The sequence below is a fragment of the Nicotiana tomentosiformis genome, chromosome 1, assembly GCF_000390325.3.
Source record: "Nicotiana tomentosiformis chromosome 1, ASM39032v3, whole genome shotgun sequence".
Classification (NCBI taxonomy): Eukaryota; Viridiplantae; Streptophyta; class Magnoliopsida; order Solanales; family Solanaceae; genus Nicotiana; species Nicotiana tomentosiformis.
Genome location: NC_090812.1, coordinates 134,867,295 through 134,884,128, shown reverse-complemented (window position 1 = coordinate 134,884,128; position 16,834 = coordinate 134,867,295). Strand labels below are relative to the sequence as shown.

The 16,834-nt window shown below is 38.2% G+C and overlaps 1 protein-coding gene across 1 annotated transcript; it reads left to right on the top strand.

The window, feature by feature from the left end:
• Positions 1–5,349: 5,349 nt before the first annotated feature.
• LOC138910193 (uncharacterized) lies at positions 5,350–5,844 on the top strand. Its single transcript, XM_070201416.1, has 2 exons — positions 5,350–5,592; positions 5,716–5,844. Exons 1-2 carry the CDS (start codon positions 5,350–5,352, stop codon positions 5,842–5,844), a joined length of 372 nt encoding a protein of 123 aa, XP_070057517.1.
• Positions 5,845–16,834: the final 10,990 nt, after the last annotated feature.

Here is a 16,834-nt window from a genome sequence, read left to right as displayed (position 1 = left end):
GTGTACCCGGAGTTTCATGTGTCCGCGTCTAATAACGTGAAGTTAATGGATAATGGGATTGTGAAGAGCAACTATTTTCTATCCTTGTTAGAAAAGTCTGGGAGTTTAGATTGTCTATGTTAATGTGTTATGGCGAAGCCTGTAAGTCGAGGAGGCCATATTGAGGGCCAAAAGTGTTAAGAAAATAAAATGTTCTCACTTGAGTGTATAGTTAAATGATTGTCGATCGAAAGTCACTCTCTTTATGTTGCTATTTATATTTGTGCGATTCTTGTCCAGATGCTGCTTGAGATAATGTAATGCATGTAATGTTGAGATTAGTGATGTTGATATACATAGAGATGCTTTGATGAGTTGTGGATGTGTTGTTAGGAGTTGTTTTGGTGATACTCTGACAGGTGGATAGGCCCAGTTACAGGGGAGACTCTGGCAAAAATTTTGGGAATTTAGGGAGTTAGCCAAATTTTGAAACTACTAGTGGGTTGGGCCACATTTGATGCAAATGAAAGATTTTTACCCTCATTCGAGGACGAATGATCCTAAGCTGGGAGAATGTAACACCTCGAAAAATTTTGATGTATTTAAGTTTACAGCCCCGTAAAATTTTGCAAATGAATTCAAGGTTTCGTGGTGCCGGAGTAGGTATACGTGTTTAAGTAGGTACACCTCGCCGCGGCTCGGACGTTTTGGGTTAAACAATGCACCGAAAAATAAAGAAAAAGTTTTGGCGGAAAAGCGCGTTTATGCGGTCCATTATGCGACCGCATAATCACTCTACGGGCCGCATAATGGCCGCAGAAGTGAGGCAGGAGAGGGTTAATCTGGGAGCAATTATGCGGTCGACTATGGGACCGCATAACTGTTCTGCGGTGCATTATGCGACCGCATAACAGTTATGCAGATCGCATAGTGATCGCAGACTCAGACAGATTATTTGGTCATTTTGGACACCAATTATGCGACCGATATGCGGTCCGCATAACCTGTTCCGGAGATCCATTTTTTTGGATTTTAAAACCCAACCCTACTTCATTAAATACATGCAAAGAGTCATTTTTGAGCAAATATTCTGATGTTTTAGAGAGAAGGGAGAGTGTTTTAGAGAGAGACAAAACCCTAGGCTAATTATTCATCAAGTCTTGCTCAAATCTTGGAAGATTAATAAGGAAAACCCACAAGTTCTTCATCTAAGAGGTAAGATTCCATACCCTAGTTTTCAATTTCGAATTTGGATAGAAGATGGTTGATTAGGAGTGTGATTCTTGGGTATGAGACTATTATCTATACATGCATGTACCAAAACGATTTGTGGGAAGATTGTTGAGCTTAAATAAGTAAGGATTGAGTTGTGTAGTGAAGGAAATCTTGTAGAAGAACCTTGTGGTTAAATTTGCACACCTAGTATTTGATAAAATGCTTAAAAGAGCTGAGACCAAGAATATCTTCCTAATTGTTGTTAAATTTTGTTATGTCTCAAAATAGATTGGGATTGCTGGAAATTTTGGAACGTTGTAGTAATTTAAGGAAAGCTCAATTGAGGTATGTTGGCTAAACTTTCTCTCTTAGAATTAAATTCCATAATTTTCCCATGAGTTTCAAAGTATGGGTTGCGTATTAAAATATTGTGGCTTTGAATCGTATTTCAAATAACAGCCAGTATGCCAAATTGTGTGAGAAAATCTCAATATTCTTAAGACTCTTAATTGCTCATATGTGTACCTAAGTCTTGATTGGGAATGTCTTATTGTTGATAACCTATAAATATGGTTGGAAGTGAAATCAGTGAATTGGGGATATAAAGTGTGGCCAACGTGCCAATAGTGAAAGTTATACTTGAGACCAATGGTGCCAATGAAATGAAATAATGTAAGAAACATTATGAAATTAGCTTTGACTCAACTATTCCAAAATTGACTTCAATAATATAATTGGCTAAAGGCTTATGAACTCAAGTGATGCCCATATGTGGCTGTTTTAGCTAATGCTATGCTTTGTAAGACTTTTTCAGTGTGTTTTGTGTTCTTACATATTCATGAGTGGAAATTATGTGTTATTTTAACTTGCGCTTCGATTGCCAATCATTTTACTTCATTTATTGTGAAGAAATCTATTGTGTTTAAAACCTTCATTACTAATGAACTTAAAGTTGTGATTTCCGGATTATTCTACTTGTTGATAATTATGATGATGATCTATGAAAGGGAAGAAATGAAAGTGTGGAATGTGAAATGCGGCCACTGCGCCATGAATAACGTATCATATGTATGGCCAAGAGAGTCAATGAAATAATAATATTGTAAGTGGTTGAAAGTACGGATTAAGTGATATGTGGTGTGAAAAGTTATGAGATGTACATATTTGTACTTTTGTTTCCAATGTGATATGAAATCCTATGGACGGTCTATGAAACGCGTAGGTATATTGGGTTATGAAACCCTATGGACGGTCTATGAAATGCATAGGTATATTATGTTATGAAATTCTATGGACGGTCTATGAAATGCATAGGTATATTATGTTCTGAAACCCTATGAACGGTCTATGAAATGCATAGGTATATTGTGTTATGAAATCCTATGGACGGTCTATGAAACGCATAGGTATATTGTGTTATGAAATCCTATAGACGGTCTATGAAACGCATAGGTATATTGTGTTATGGAATCATGTGGACGGTCTATGAAACGCATAGGTATATTGTGTTATGAAATCCTATGGACGGTCTATGAAACACATAGGTATATTGTGTTATGAAATCCTATGGACGGTCTATGAAACGCATAGGTATATTATGTTATGAAATCTTGTGGACGGTTTATGAAACGCATAGGTGCATGGTGTGTGAGAAGTATAGGTGTATGGTATGGATAAACACTATGGACGGTCTATGAAACGCATAAGTGTACAATATGATATGTGAACACTAAGGACGGTCTAATGAGACACATTATTAATGCAGACAATAGGTGGCCCTTTTGTTGTCCTTGTTTATACAGGTTGTTTCAATTACATTATATTATGTGTTCCACGTATAGATCATATGGGCATTCTATTTTGAAAGAGGATTTCTAGCTATACAAACTAGTGCTATTCGATAGTACTAACGTCCGTTTCGCCGTGGGCGCTGAATCTTTAATGGATGCAGGTGGTTCTACAACAGGTGGCATTGATCAGTGATAGTTGTACACTCTTTTCAGCTGATTTGGTGAGCTCCACTTCATTTCGGGGTCATGTATATTTTGTTTCTCATGTACTTTGTGATTGAGGTATAGCTAGGGCCTTGTTGCCGGCATTTCCATATTACTCTTCAGTTGTACTTAGAGGCTCCGTAGACAGGTTGTGGGTGATATTTGATGTTGGGAATTGGATTAGAATTGTTGGTATTTGGCAACATGTTTTTCATTAGGTCGCGCTCCTCAGTTTTGGGGCGTGACAAGTCCTAAGGATGATTTCATGTTTCTCAACATACACATATTAATCGATAAATGCGCCAAGAATGAACTCCAATCCTTTATAGATTTCTTCGCAAGATATCACCAGATTTGGATGGACGAAAAGAACGCAAAAAGACAGCTTTTATCACGCCATGTGGAATATATTATTACAAAATGATTCCATTTGGCTTGAAGAATATTGGGGACACCTACATAAGGGCCATGACAACTCTTTTTCACGATATGATATATAAAGAGATAGAGGTGTATGTGGATGATGTTATCATCAAATCTAAGAGAAGTTCAGATCACATAGCAGACCTAAGGAAGTTTTTGGACCGACTTCGAAAATACAATTTGAAGTTGAACCCTACAAAATATGATTTTGGAGTACCTGTTGGGAAGTGGCTAGGTTTCATTGTCAGCCATCGCGGTATTGAGCTACACCCATCGAAAATCAAAGCTATTCAAGACTTGCCACCATCAAAGAATAAAAGGGATGTGATGAGTTTCCTGGGATATCTCAATTATATCAGCCATTTAATAGCATAGTCAATGGTGGTATGTGAGCCGATCTTCAAGATGTCAAGGAAAGTGCTGCGACGAACTGGATTGAAGAATGTCAGAAACCTTTTGACAAAATCAAGCAGTACTTGTCTAAGTCGCTCGTGTTGGTCCCGCAAAATCCAGGAAAACCTCTGCTGTTGTATCTGTACGTGTTAGATGGAGCCTTTGGTTGTATTCTGGGGCAAAATGATGAAACCGAGAGGAAAAAGCAGGCAATATATTATCTGAGTAAGAAGTTTACACCTTACGAGGCCCGGTACTCTTTGCTGGAGCGCACCTGCTGCGCTTTGACATGGATAGCCCACAAGTTGAGATATTATTTCTATGCATATACTACATATCTCATAACAAGCATGGATCCACTAAAATATATTTTTTAGAAGCCCATGCCTACGAGTAAGCTAGCAAAATGGCAGATATTTCTTAGTAAGTTCGACATTATCTAAGTGACTCAGAAAGCGGTCAAGGGGAAAGCATTGGTCGATCACTTAGCAGAAAACCCCATAGATGGAAAATACGAACCATTAAAGACTTATTTTCCTAACGAGGAAGTGTCATTTATAGGTGAAGATATTGCTGAAACATATAACGGTTGGAGGATGTTTTTCGACAGAGCGGCCAACTTCAAGGAAGTAGGTATCAGAGTTGTTTTAGTATTAGAAACCGGACAACATTACCCGATATCCGCAAAGCTCAGGTTCTTGTGCACCAACAGTATGGCGGAATTTGAGGCTTGCATCTTGGGACTCAGATTGGCCATCGACATAAATGTTCAGGAGTTGCTGGTAATTGGATATTTTGATCTATAGGTACACTAGGTACTAGGAGAATGAGCTAGCAAGAACACTAAAATATTTCCATACTTGCATTGTGTACAAGAGTTGATCAAGAGGTCCACAAAGATAGAATTCAAATATTTTTAGAGGATCCAGAATGAGTTCGCAGATGCATTGGCCACCTTGTCTTCCGTGATACAACATCCAAATAAGAATTTCATCGATCATATCCTAATAGAGATTCGTAAGCAGCCAGCTTATTGTACTCATATTGAAGAGGAGTTTAATGGAAATCCATGGTTCTATGATATCAAGGAATACATGGGAAAAAGAGAAAACCCAAAGAATGCTACACACTCTCAGAAGCCACGCTTCAAAGATTGGCCAACCATTTCTTTCAGAGTGGAGGACTTCTCTATAGAAGGACTCCTGATTTAGGTTTGATGTGATGTGTTGATGCCAAGGAGGCATCTAGATTGCTCGAAGTAATACACGCCAGAACCTGCGTACCTCACATGATCGGGTTCGTTCTGGCCATGAAGATATTAAGGGCAGGGTATTTCTGGATGACTATGGAGACAAACTGCATCAAATATGTTCAGAAGTACCACCAATGCCAGGTACATGCTGACATGATAAGGGTGCCGCCTAATAAACTCAATGCAACGAGTTCACCCTGGCCTTTCTCTGCTTGGGGCATGGATGTAATCGAACCAATTAAACCCGCTTCAAACGGACAGAGCTTCAGTTTGGTAGCAATAGATTACTTCACAAAATGGGGTGAAGCCACTTCCTATAAGGTTGTGACTAAGAAGGTCATAGCGGAATTCATCCGGGATCGTATTGTTTGTTGATTTAGAGTACCTGAGTCAATCATTACTTATAACGCCGCCATTCTTAATAGTTATTTGATGAAAGCCATGTGTGAAACATTCAAGATCGAGCACCGAGATGCTACAGCATACAGGCCGCAGATGAATGGAGTTGTAGAAGCTGCCAACAAGAACATCAAAAAGATATTGAGGAAGATGGTGGACAACTACAAGCAATGGAATGAGAAGCTATAATTTGCTTTACTCAGGTACCGCAGTATAGTTCTTACATCAATTTGGGTAACTCCCTATCTACTCATCTATGGTACTGAAGCCGTTATCCCTACCAAAGTGGAGATTCCTTCCTTATGGATCATACAAGAGGCCGAGATTAGTGAGGCAGAATGGATACAGAACCGGTATGAACAACTGGCTCTCATTGATGGTAAGAGGATGAACGCAGTGTTTCATAGCCAACTCTGCCAGAATAGAATGGCAAGGGCTTTCAACAAAAAGGTTAGATCAAGGCAATTCACACCGGGGAAATTGGTTTTGAAACAGATCTTCTTGCATCAGGATGAAGCAAAAGGGAAGTTCTCACCTAATTGATAAGGTCCTTATATGGTTCACCGAGTATTGTTAGGAGGAGCACTTATACTTTCATATATGGATGGAGAAATATGGCCAAAACCAATCAATTCAGACGCAATCAAGAGATATTACATTTAAGACTATTTGATGTAACCTGAACTATGCTTGACCTGATTTTCTTTTAAGAGGGGATACGTAGGCAGCCCTGTGCGTTCGGTCAAATCATAATAAAATCTTCATTCCCTCTATGGTTAGAAACTGGGGCAAGATTTCGAGTTCGTCAATCTCATTATGTCAAGGATCACCAAGAAGGGTATCACCAAAAGTATGCATTTAAACTGGGACAAAATTTTGAGGAGGGTCCTTAAAATTCTGAATTGAGGAGGGTCCTCAAAATTCCGAATTGAGGAGGTTGCAATGCCTCAAAATGTGTCACATCGATTCAATGAAATTATTTGCTTTTATGCATCATCATATAATTTGAACAACTGCATTTTTATATAAACGACTTTTCACAAATGCATGTTTTTCGAAAATTTCATTTTTCTGTAGTAGCCAGACGTTAGCCGGGGTGACTCAAACAAGGCATCAAGACAAGGAGCAAAGATGAAATGAAAAACCAAAGGAACAAACCAACCTTCCCCCCGAAACTCATGATTGTTTTTTGGATGCGGGCACAAGGGACATAACAAACACGTCCACAAATATATACGTACAACAAAGTCACTATCTCGACACCAACAGAAGTCACCAAATGCAAACGTGCCAAGCTAAGAATCACCCTCCCATCTCATATTTAATCGTTGCTCTTCCTACATAGGGATAAACACTACCCTCATCATTGCATAAGGCTATACACCGTCTTCCCTTACATGAGACTAAGAATTGTCTCCATTCTTTGAACGAGGCTAAGCACAGCCTCCGTTATTGCATAAGGCTAAGCACTGCATTTCCTTAATTGAGACTAAACACTATCTCGATTCTTTGCATTAGGCTAAGCACTGCCTCCACCATTGCATAAGGCTAATCACTGACTTTCCTTCCATGAGACTAAACACTGTCTCCATTCTTTGCATGAGGCTAAGCACTGCCTCCACTATTGCATAAGGCTAAGCATCGACTTTCCTTAGTCTCCATTATTTGCATGAGGCTAAGCACTGCCTCCGTCATTGCACAAGTCTAAGCACTGCCTTTCCTTGTATGAAACTAAACATTGTCTCCATTCTTTGCATGAGGCTAAGCACTACCTCCATCACTGCATTAGTCTAAGCACTGCCTCTCTTTGCATGAGACTAAGCATTGTCTCCACTCTTTGCATGAAACTAAGTATTGCCTCCATCACTGCATAAGACTAAGCACTCACTGCCTTCGCATAAGACTAAGCATTGTCTCCATTACATTGCATAAGGCAAAGCTGTTACACCCTATGTTTTTGTGCATGAAAGTACGTCATAAATAAATTGATGGAAGCTCAAAAAATGAGATGTTACATCCTGCATTTTCGTATGTTAAAGTTTCGTCGTAAGTTAATCGACGTAAGCTCGGTATTGAGATTATTTTGAGATTATAAGTATTATGCTATTTCAAGCAAGTGATAAGTAAATTCGTGAAGGTGAGAGGGTAAGCAAATCGATAAAAATGAATTTCATCAAAGTTTGGCATTTTGAGATAAAATACGGTCCGGGCTATAAATACCTAGTATTTATGGACTAGTGTCATACAAGGTACCACATGACCATAATAGTAAGGTGTATAAAGTGTGTTAAAAGTGAGTAGTATTCTAAGTAATTTGGGATTATTCTTAATTATGTGGGTAATTGGTTAATTATTGAATTAGTGGAAGATTAACAAAGTTAATTAAGTTATTGGATAATCTTAAAGCCTAAAATGTGGCAGCAAAATGTAGTCAATCAAATGACTCTTAAATTATGTTGCTAGGTGTCATAATTTGGACATTATTTGGCCAAGACCTCCCTATCAAGTAAGACCCATAAAAATCCAATTAAGTATGGTTCTAAGTATGGCAAGAGACAGATTAAGCTTCAATTCGGATTCGCAACTCTAAGAGATTTGCAACGAAGCTATTTGGTGTAATCGCAACGAGATTTGCAATTCTAAGAAAGCACGGTACAATCTTTATCAAGAACATCATATGGATTTTTCCCTACTTCGATCCGTCATTACGTGTTATCGCAATTGACGTGTATTTGAGGGATTGTCAAGAGAATCGGCTCAGGTATGTTAAGGCTAAGAGCTTCCTTCATTTTGTCATGATCTCGTAATTACATGTGTTTGATAACGAGGCATAAAGAGAAGTTCATACTCCCGAATTTATATACATTATCCTAGTCTCATAAATTACAGTATTCTCCTTATCGGGACTTTATATTTAATTGAGTATTGTCTTCTTCCAGTCAAGAGAGCAGAGAGCCTATATATACAGTATTATAGTATTTTCATTACCATCGAGCTATAATCGATGGGCAGGCCCCTATTGGGCAACCTCTAATCAGATGGTAAGTTATATACCGAGCCTACTGAGGCCAAGCGCCTATAAGCGAGCCAGTTGGCCGAGATACAGAGCCTAATATGGCCGAGCACCTATGAGCGAGCCTACTACGGTAGAGCAGTTATATATACCGAGACTTATAAGGCCTGACATCTATTTCACTTACTATATTGTGAGAGTTGAGTCAGTATTAGCAGGTGAGCATATCTTCATATTATCTTTGACTCCCAGTTACTTTCAGTTATTATATTATCAGTTCACTTTCAGCTTTCAGTATATTGCCTTACCTACTCGGTACATTATTTCGTACTGACGTCCCTTTTCTGGGGGCGCTGCATTTTATGCATGCAGGTTCAGACAGACAAACGGGTAGACCTCATTAGGTGTTGCCCGAGTTCAGCTTGATCAGTAAGCTCCATGCCCTTCGGAGTTACCGGGTCTAGAGATTTATGTACATCTTGTGTATAAATGTATATATGTTATGAGTAGGTCGGGGCCCTGTTCCGATCACAGTATATCCATCAGTAGAGGCTTGTAGACATATCCTATCAGTTAGTGCAGTATGTTGGGCTTGTAGGTCTTTTATGTATAATTTGTTGGTTTGCTAGTCGTAGTAGTTATGACGGCCTTGTCGGCTCAGCTTTATATTGATGTTCAGTCAGTATTCGCAATTGTCTTGAAATGTGTCCCATGGACAAATTATGACGTTATATGTTCAGAGTCCCTTAGTCGCAAGTTGGTATGCAAGGATAGGCGAGGCATCGGGTGCCGATCTCGCCCCCCAGGTTCGGGGTGTGACATAATCATTGCCTTCATCATGGCATAAGGCTAAACGTTGCCTTCCTCTGCATAGGACTAAATAATGCCCTCATCACACACAAGGTTGAGTGATGCCTTGTCTCGTTTTTGTGTCCAACTAAGCATTTGTTGTTCCCTCTATAAAATGATCGATATCTCGGCATATTTGCATTTCATGGGCTTAAATATCGCCACATTGTCCGAAGGCGTCATAGTCTGAAGGCATCATCCTCATAGCCCTAAGATATCATGCCATGGCATGAGGATCTCTCAAAATTGCACATCATTATTCAAAGGCATCATAGTCCAGAGGAACCATCTTCATTGTCGGAGGATACTATTTCATGGCCTACGAATCCATTATCATACGATTCATGGCCCAAGATGTCATGGTCTAAGGACATCATCCTCATTGTCCAAATGCTACTCTCATGGTCTGAAGGGAATTTTCATCATATTTCAAACTACGCAATAACCCCATATATTCACGTGCATCGTGTTTTACGTTTTGCAGGTAACTCGGGAGATAACCATTCTACAAACAGGAGCAATTCTCGCTTCGATTTCCATTCACAACGTTCCCATCCTTCGGTTATCTCAAACGTAACTGATGATCCGCAATTGACTACCCTTTATCCCGTAACCACTCAAATATTTGCCTTATACATCTGTAACATTCAAATTTGCATTCACAACTCCACCTGAAATTATCCGTTACTCACGACACTATCATACCCAAAAGATCCTCTTTCGAAACACACGATCACTCTTGTAACAACTCCATCGGTTTTGTTCACCATTGGATCCAGAACTACACATGGCCCGATTCCCATAATACCAGGGATATGTAGGAAACTCATGAATAAGGTTCGACCCCCATCATTTTAAAAAATGCCACATCTCTGCTCATTCGGACAAAATTGCTCATCATTTTCTTTACCCAACAACTCTTTTATCATTCCCGGGTCACCCAAGTTTGCCCTCATATTTTCTAATTATAATGTGTATTTTTCAAAATATCCTTTTTGCATCATCACCAATTTACAAGAGTCATATAAGCATTTTCTGTAATTTCCATAATTTTTAAGGCTTTAAAATTGATTTTCTTGTATTTAATTTGTTCAAATATTTATTAGTTACCCTTTCAAATTATTTTGTGATATCTTAATCATCCAAATTTATTATTTACACTAACATATATGTTTTTCAATATTTTTACTTCATTTCGTATAATTATATTTATATTTTTGGGGTTTTTACATAGTTTTGCAATGATAGCTTACATTTTATGCATAATTATATTTTATTACATTATTTGTGCCAAAATGGTATTTTTATATTTTTATAATGTTAAGATAATTTTTCATAAATTAGTTTAAGCAATTTTCGCATATTTTCATTCATAGCCCAATCCTAAGTCAATTTTCGGACCAAAAGATGGCCCAAACCTTAGCCCAATCTTCCCTGGCCCAAACCAAATGACCCCTTTATTCCATCCCGGTCAGGACCCATTTTCTCGACCCGCCCCGCCTTCTTTTAACCCTCACTCTCCTTATATCCCTCACCCCAAACCATAAAGACCCTTTTTCCTGCCCAGTCCCCTTTGCATTCTCTTGTCTCTCCACTCTCACATTAAACTGTAGCTGCCTCCTCCCAAATCCCCTCAAAACCAGACTAAATCATGAAATTCTTTCTCGATCTGCTTACCTTATTTGCACTATCCCATTATCATTCATATGCTCATAGTATTACTTAGTACTTGCCCGATTTTAGCAAGTACTACCTCTTCGAATCGAGTGCAATCGCCCTCAACCTACAAGATTCAGAAGAAAATCTGTCTGTATACACTCACAACAAAGTCGTATAGATCCGATTCACCGAGATTCTTGGCTAAATTTATGACTACTTGTCAAACTAGGGTTTATCCAATTTTCACGTATTCTGATTCGGAAGAGGCTATTCATGTGGTTTTGCTTTTCCCTGCTTGAACTTGATTGATTTTCTTTCCTTTTTTCTGCTTAATCGACTACTATATAAATCCATCCCCCAACTCCCCTAAAATAGACCTTAATCACTGCTATTACTCTCTCACTCTCACTTATTCTATTGTTCAAAAACTTGAGACCTTGGCCGGCTGAAAGCTAAAGCCATCAGAGTTCGACTGCTACTTTTTATCAGTGCGAGCACTTCCCGGGGTTCACTTGAAACCCTTGGGAACTTTGACGTACTATGATTCTAGGGGTCTTGTTGTTCTCTCTTTACTACTAATAATTGACCTGCTGCTGTAAATTAATTTTCTCATTTACTTGTTCGTTAATTGGTCACTGGTGAGTATCCTTAACTCTTGCAATTCAACTCTCTTTTGGTTCGTGCTCTGTAGACTAATGTTACTTCAACTTCTGTGATCCTTCTATTGTGCTGCCTATGTTTTCAATCTTGTTCGCCTAATGTCTTTCTGCAGTTCAAATGCCTCAGTTCCATTTAGGTTCATGAGTAGTTAATTAAGTTGATTCCTGCTCTTTGTATGTTTGCCCGGTTCGAATGTTAAACTAGATTAATGTCTGGTGTGAGTGTATCTTCATACTTTGCTTTGAACTCTTGTGGTAAAACTCACTAGTAATTCATACTTGCCCAAAAACTATTCAAATGTATTTTTCTCTCTTCATGCTAAGTCACTCATGCACTTACTCAAAATGATCAAGCCTATGTGAGTTTTGAACTCTTTAGACTGCATGTTTCTATGCTACTTGCAAGCCTCAACACTAGTTGCATGTCTTACTACCATTTTGGTTGCCACAATATTATTCTATAGCCCATGGCTACTAGTGCTAGGTTGCTCAATTTAATGCCTAGTGTTATGTTTGGAATAAATAATGGAACTTGCTATATGTGATAGACTTGCATTTTGAGAATTAGATACTTGCTTACTAATTAGTTGTCGTGCTGAGTTTTCGATACTGTTGACCTTTAATTTCTTAATAAGCTTTCCTTATTAATACTTCTGCTTGCTATAAACTGGATTGCATTTTTGGTTAAGTTTTGCCCCGTATTCTTATGTTGAGATTTTCTTGTGAAGATTACCGCTGGTCCTTGCCTCTCGAGTATGTCATTGCTACTTGTTAACCTTCTGGGAATTAATTCATGACCCTGCTTACTTTGAACTCTCATGCTTAATTCCTTTGCTTTGTGGATTCTTGCAACTAAATCATGTGTAGCCCAAAAAGCCTATTACTTTGAACATGTTTGCTAATCTGGAAACCCATGTATATGTCTATTCTATGTATTCTACATACCTTCTACATCTTATGTGTTCTTATGTGATGTTCAAGTGTGTATCTTATCTTTAGGATGTTTAGGATTCTTGCTCCTGTTAGTTGTGGTATTAGGGTTCAAATGAGCTTATGCTCCTCCTTGGAATTTGAGTTATCTTAAATGATTTTGGTTTGCATGAGTTGCAATTCGTGTCTTCATTATCTGTGACTAGTAAGGGATGGGCAAAAGAGTTATTTTGTTGATTGGCCTGGACTGCTAAATCTAACTCTTGGTACTGTGTTTTGAGCACACTGTCTGCGCCTGGGATATGGGCATGTTCGTGTTTTAAAGCACATTTGAAGGCCCAGATGCATCGCTGGGTTATTTTACATTTGTGTTTAGGCATGTATTTGTTCTGTTTGGGTCTGTACTAATATGTAATAACGAATGATGGGGAAATTAGTAAAAGGGGGGCTGGGATATTCTAATGCTCGCATGAATGGGTAGAAAGCATGCCTATAGGGTTTAATTGCCTTGTTTGACATTTACTGTGATGTGCTTTGATTCTACACATTAATAGAAATCATGTCCATAGAGGAACCACACACACTTCACTTAAATTGTCTAACACTAGTATGTATTCAAAGCATGTTAGCTTAAATAATTGATGCATTTGTTTCCATATCTACTACTGAATGCTTTAGATAGCATGTTTATAGGGATTCACATGCTTTGCTTAATAGACAGCATGCCTATAGGACATAATAATACACGCCTTTGGTATAATCATCTAGATACCATGACTATAGGATTAACTAATCAGCCGCTTCTGTTATTTCCATCATACTACCTCACTTAGATGACATGCCTATAAGGATAAAGTGTTACAAAACCAAGTCTAAATGTCAAGTATTAGAATATCTGCCTATAGGATGTTGTCACTCGCATAAGAAACTGTTTATGAGATCGACGCTGTTAATCTTGAGTTTCCAAGCCACCTCACTGCCTCATTACGCAACATTTTGATATCATGCCTATAGGGTTTGAAAGGTTTATAATCAGTAAATCAGTTAGCCTAAAAGTCATAACGCTGCCTGCCTACTAATATAAATCAAAATTACCTAGGAATCATGCATGTAGGATTTAACAACTACAATGCTTATCGACTCTGAATTTAGTTATTGCCTAATCTGCCGCGTGCATTCTCTGTTTATGTGGGGAGGCAAACTTGACCCATTTGTTGCTTGTACGTGAAGTCCTATATTTTTTGAATGCATGCCTAGTTTTATCATTGATCATCCTAAGTAAAGTCTAGAACCACCTCATAGTAGGTCTAAAGCCTCCTAGACCATAGGTATGTGACGGGTAGTGCACACATAAGACGCGGCCTAGAATTGAATTAGAGAGCCTTAAAGTAAAAACTTTAATATAGTAATCGGGTAGCAGGAGATAATAGTCTATGACTGCTGAATAATATGAGCAACCCCTACCATAAGTGAGTTGCGAAGTATTATTTATGTTGCACGGGGTGATCCTTTTAGGCTAAAAAATATAGGACCCCCTTCTCTTTTCTATGTTTGCATTCTCACTTAGTCATTAAATATAGACCAACACAGTTGTATCAATGAAGTATTATTTACACTTCCTTGTGTTATAATAGAACCTTCAACTTCCACATCTTTCTTCACTTATATGATCACCTAGTTTAATAATCTGCATAGCGTAAACTTCATATGAGACCCACAGTTGTGGACCTCGAAGAGTGCCTAACACCTTCTCTTTGAGGTAATTTGAGCCCTTACCCGATCTTTGGTGGCGTAGACTAGTCAAAAAGAGTTATTTGTAAATAGGTACCCTAACACACCTTAAAATTCATTAGGTAGTGACTCTCCTCTTTTAATACCCATTTAAAAGTGTTGTCACACGTTGAAACCCGCTTTCGCGAGAAAAAGGGACACGAAGGTAAAGGTAACAAAGGACCTGCTCTAAAAATGTTTGCCCAGAAATATTCTCTACAAGATCTCCTTTTTCATCTCAGCCCATGATATATGGAGGACCTTGGAAGCTGATTTTGGAGATAAATACATTGAAGTGGCACTGATGGCGATTGAAAAAAGCTAAACAGAAGAAGAAGTGATAGGAATGATGGCCATGAGTGATTCAGAGACTGAAGATGAAACAAATCAGGTAAGTATCTTTAACTTGAAAGAAAACATTTATGCTATATCTAAAAAACAATTGATGGCCATAATTGTTACCATGATGAGTGAAGTGGACAAAATGAGTGCTGGAAATGATTAGTTAATAAGCAACCTTTCATGTGTCAAACTTGATCTCAAAGAATTGGAATCTAACAAAGTTGATCTTGAAGGACAAGTCAAAGACCTTATGAACTAGGTTCTTGAGCTCACATCTAAAAATGAGAAAGTCACCGGATACACATGGTAAGGAAAAAATGAGTGATCTGTAAGATAAGCTTGAAAAGGAACAAAAAAAGGTTAAAGATAATCTTTGTGATGCTGAATGTAGGAATAAAGTCCAGTAAGAAAATCTAGAAAAGGGTAATTATGAACTATCTAGACTAAGCAAATGGCATAGATCCTTAGATGCTTTGAATTGGCTGAATGAAAACTGCAGCACTAACAAATAAGGAATTGGCTACATAAAACCTGTTCCCAAATTTGATCCAAAGTATGTAGGAATTTCTAATAACAAAATGTGCACTCGTTGTGAAAAGGTAGGACACTTTAGAGATACTTCTCCTGCCTTAATTCATGCTCAGTTTAAGAACACCTTTAGTCTTGATAAAAATGTGAAGAAGGAAGAGGAACCAAAAGATAAGATTATTTTCCAAACTAAGTGGATTAAGGTTACCAAGAAAATAGCTATTAATCCTCTTTCCTTCTGGGCAATAAGAGATCTGATTCATCTTTTTTCAAATAAAAAGGGACCCAAGTTAGGCTGGGTTCCCAAGACTAACTTGTGCTTTTTGGTGCAGGCTAAAGTGAGAGGGAATAATCAAGACTGGTATCTAGATAGTGGATGCTCAAGACATATGACTGGAAAAAAGAAAAACTTCCTCTCACTGACAGCCTTCTAAGGAGGGAATGTGTCATTTGGAAATGGAAAAAGGGCTAGATAAAAGGTATTGGTAAGGTCGGTAAATCACTCTCTCATGCTATTGAAGATGTGTATTATGTCGTCGGCCTCAGGCATAATCTCCTTAGGATTTCTCAAATGTGTGATAAAAGAAATGAGGTAAAATTTAATTACAAAATCTGTGTTGTCACTAAGCTTGATATTGATGAAGTTGTGTTAAAATGTAAAAAACATAACAATGTTTACAAAATATCCATTATGTCTCTTCCTCATAGTGAGCACACATGATTAAGTGTAGTGGAAGATGATCCACTGTTATGGCATAGAATACTGGGCCATGCCAGTCTTTCTCAACTTAACAAGTTGGCAGCAAAGGACTTAGTCCTTGGCCTACCAAATTTTGAGTTCTCCTCAGACAAGGTATGTGATTCATGTATTAGAGGGAAACATGTAAGGTCACCTTTTAAATCTAAAAGGGTTGTCAGCACTTTTAAACCTCTGGAACTCCTTCACATGGACCTATGTGGACCAATGAGAGTGAGGAGCAGAGGAGGCAAGAGGTATGTATTTATCATTGTAGATGACTTTTTCAGGTATGCATGGACATTATTTTTGGGATCTAAAGATGACACTTTTGACGTTTTTTGTGTGTTTGTTAGAATGATCTAACAGAAACTGGGCTGTAATATGTTAAGTATAAGAACAGACCATGGAACTGAGTTTGAAAACTCTAAATTCTTTGAGTTCTGTAACACACATGGTATTGATCATCACTTCTCTGTACCTAGAACTCCACAATACAACGGTGTTGTAGAAAGAAAGAATAGATCTCTAGAAGACATAGGGAGGACCATGTTGATTGCTAGTCGACTGCATAAGAGATTCTGGGATGAGGTAGTCAATATTGCTTGCTACTTGCTAAACAGATGCATGTATGAGTTACTTCGAGGGAGAAATCCCAACATTACTCAACTCAGAGCATTTGGGTGCGAATGT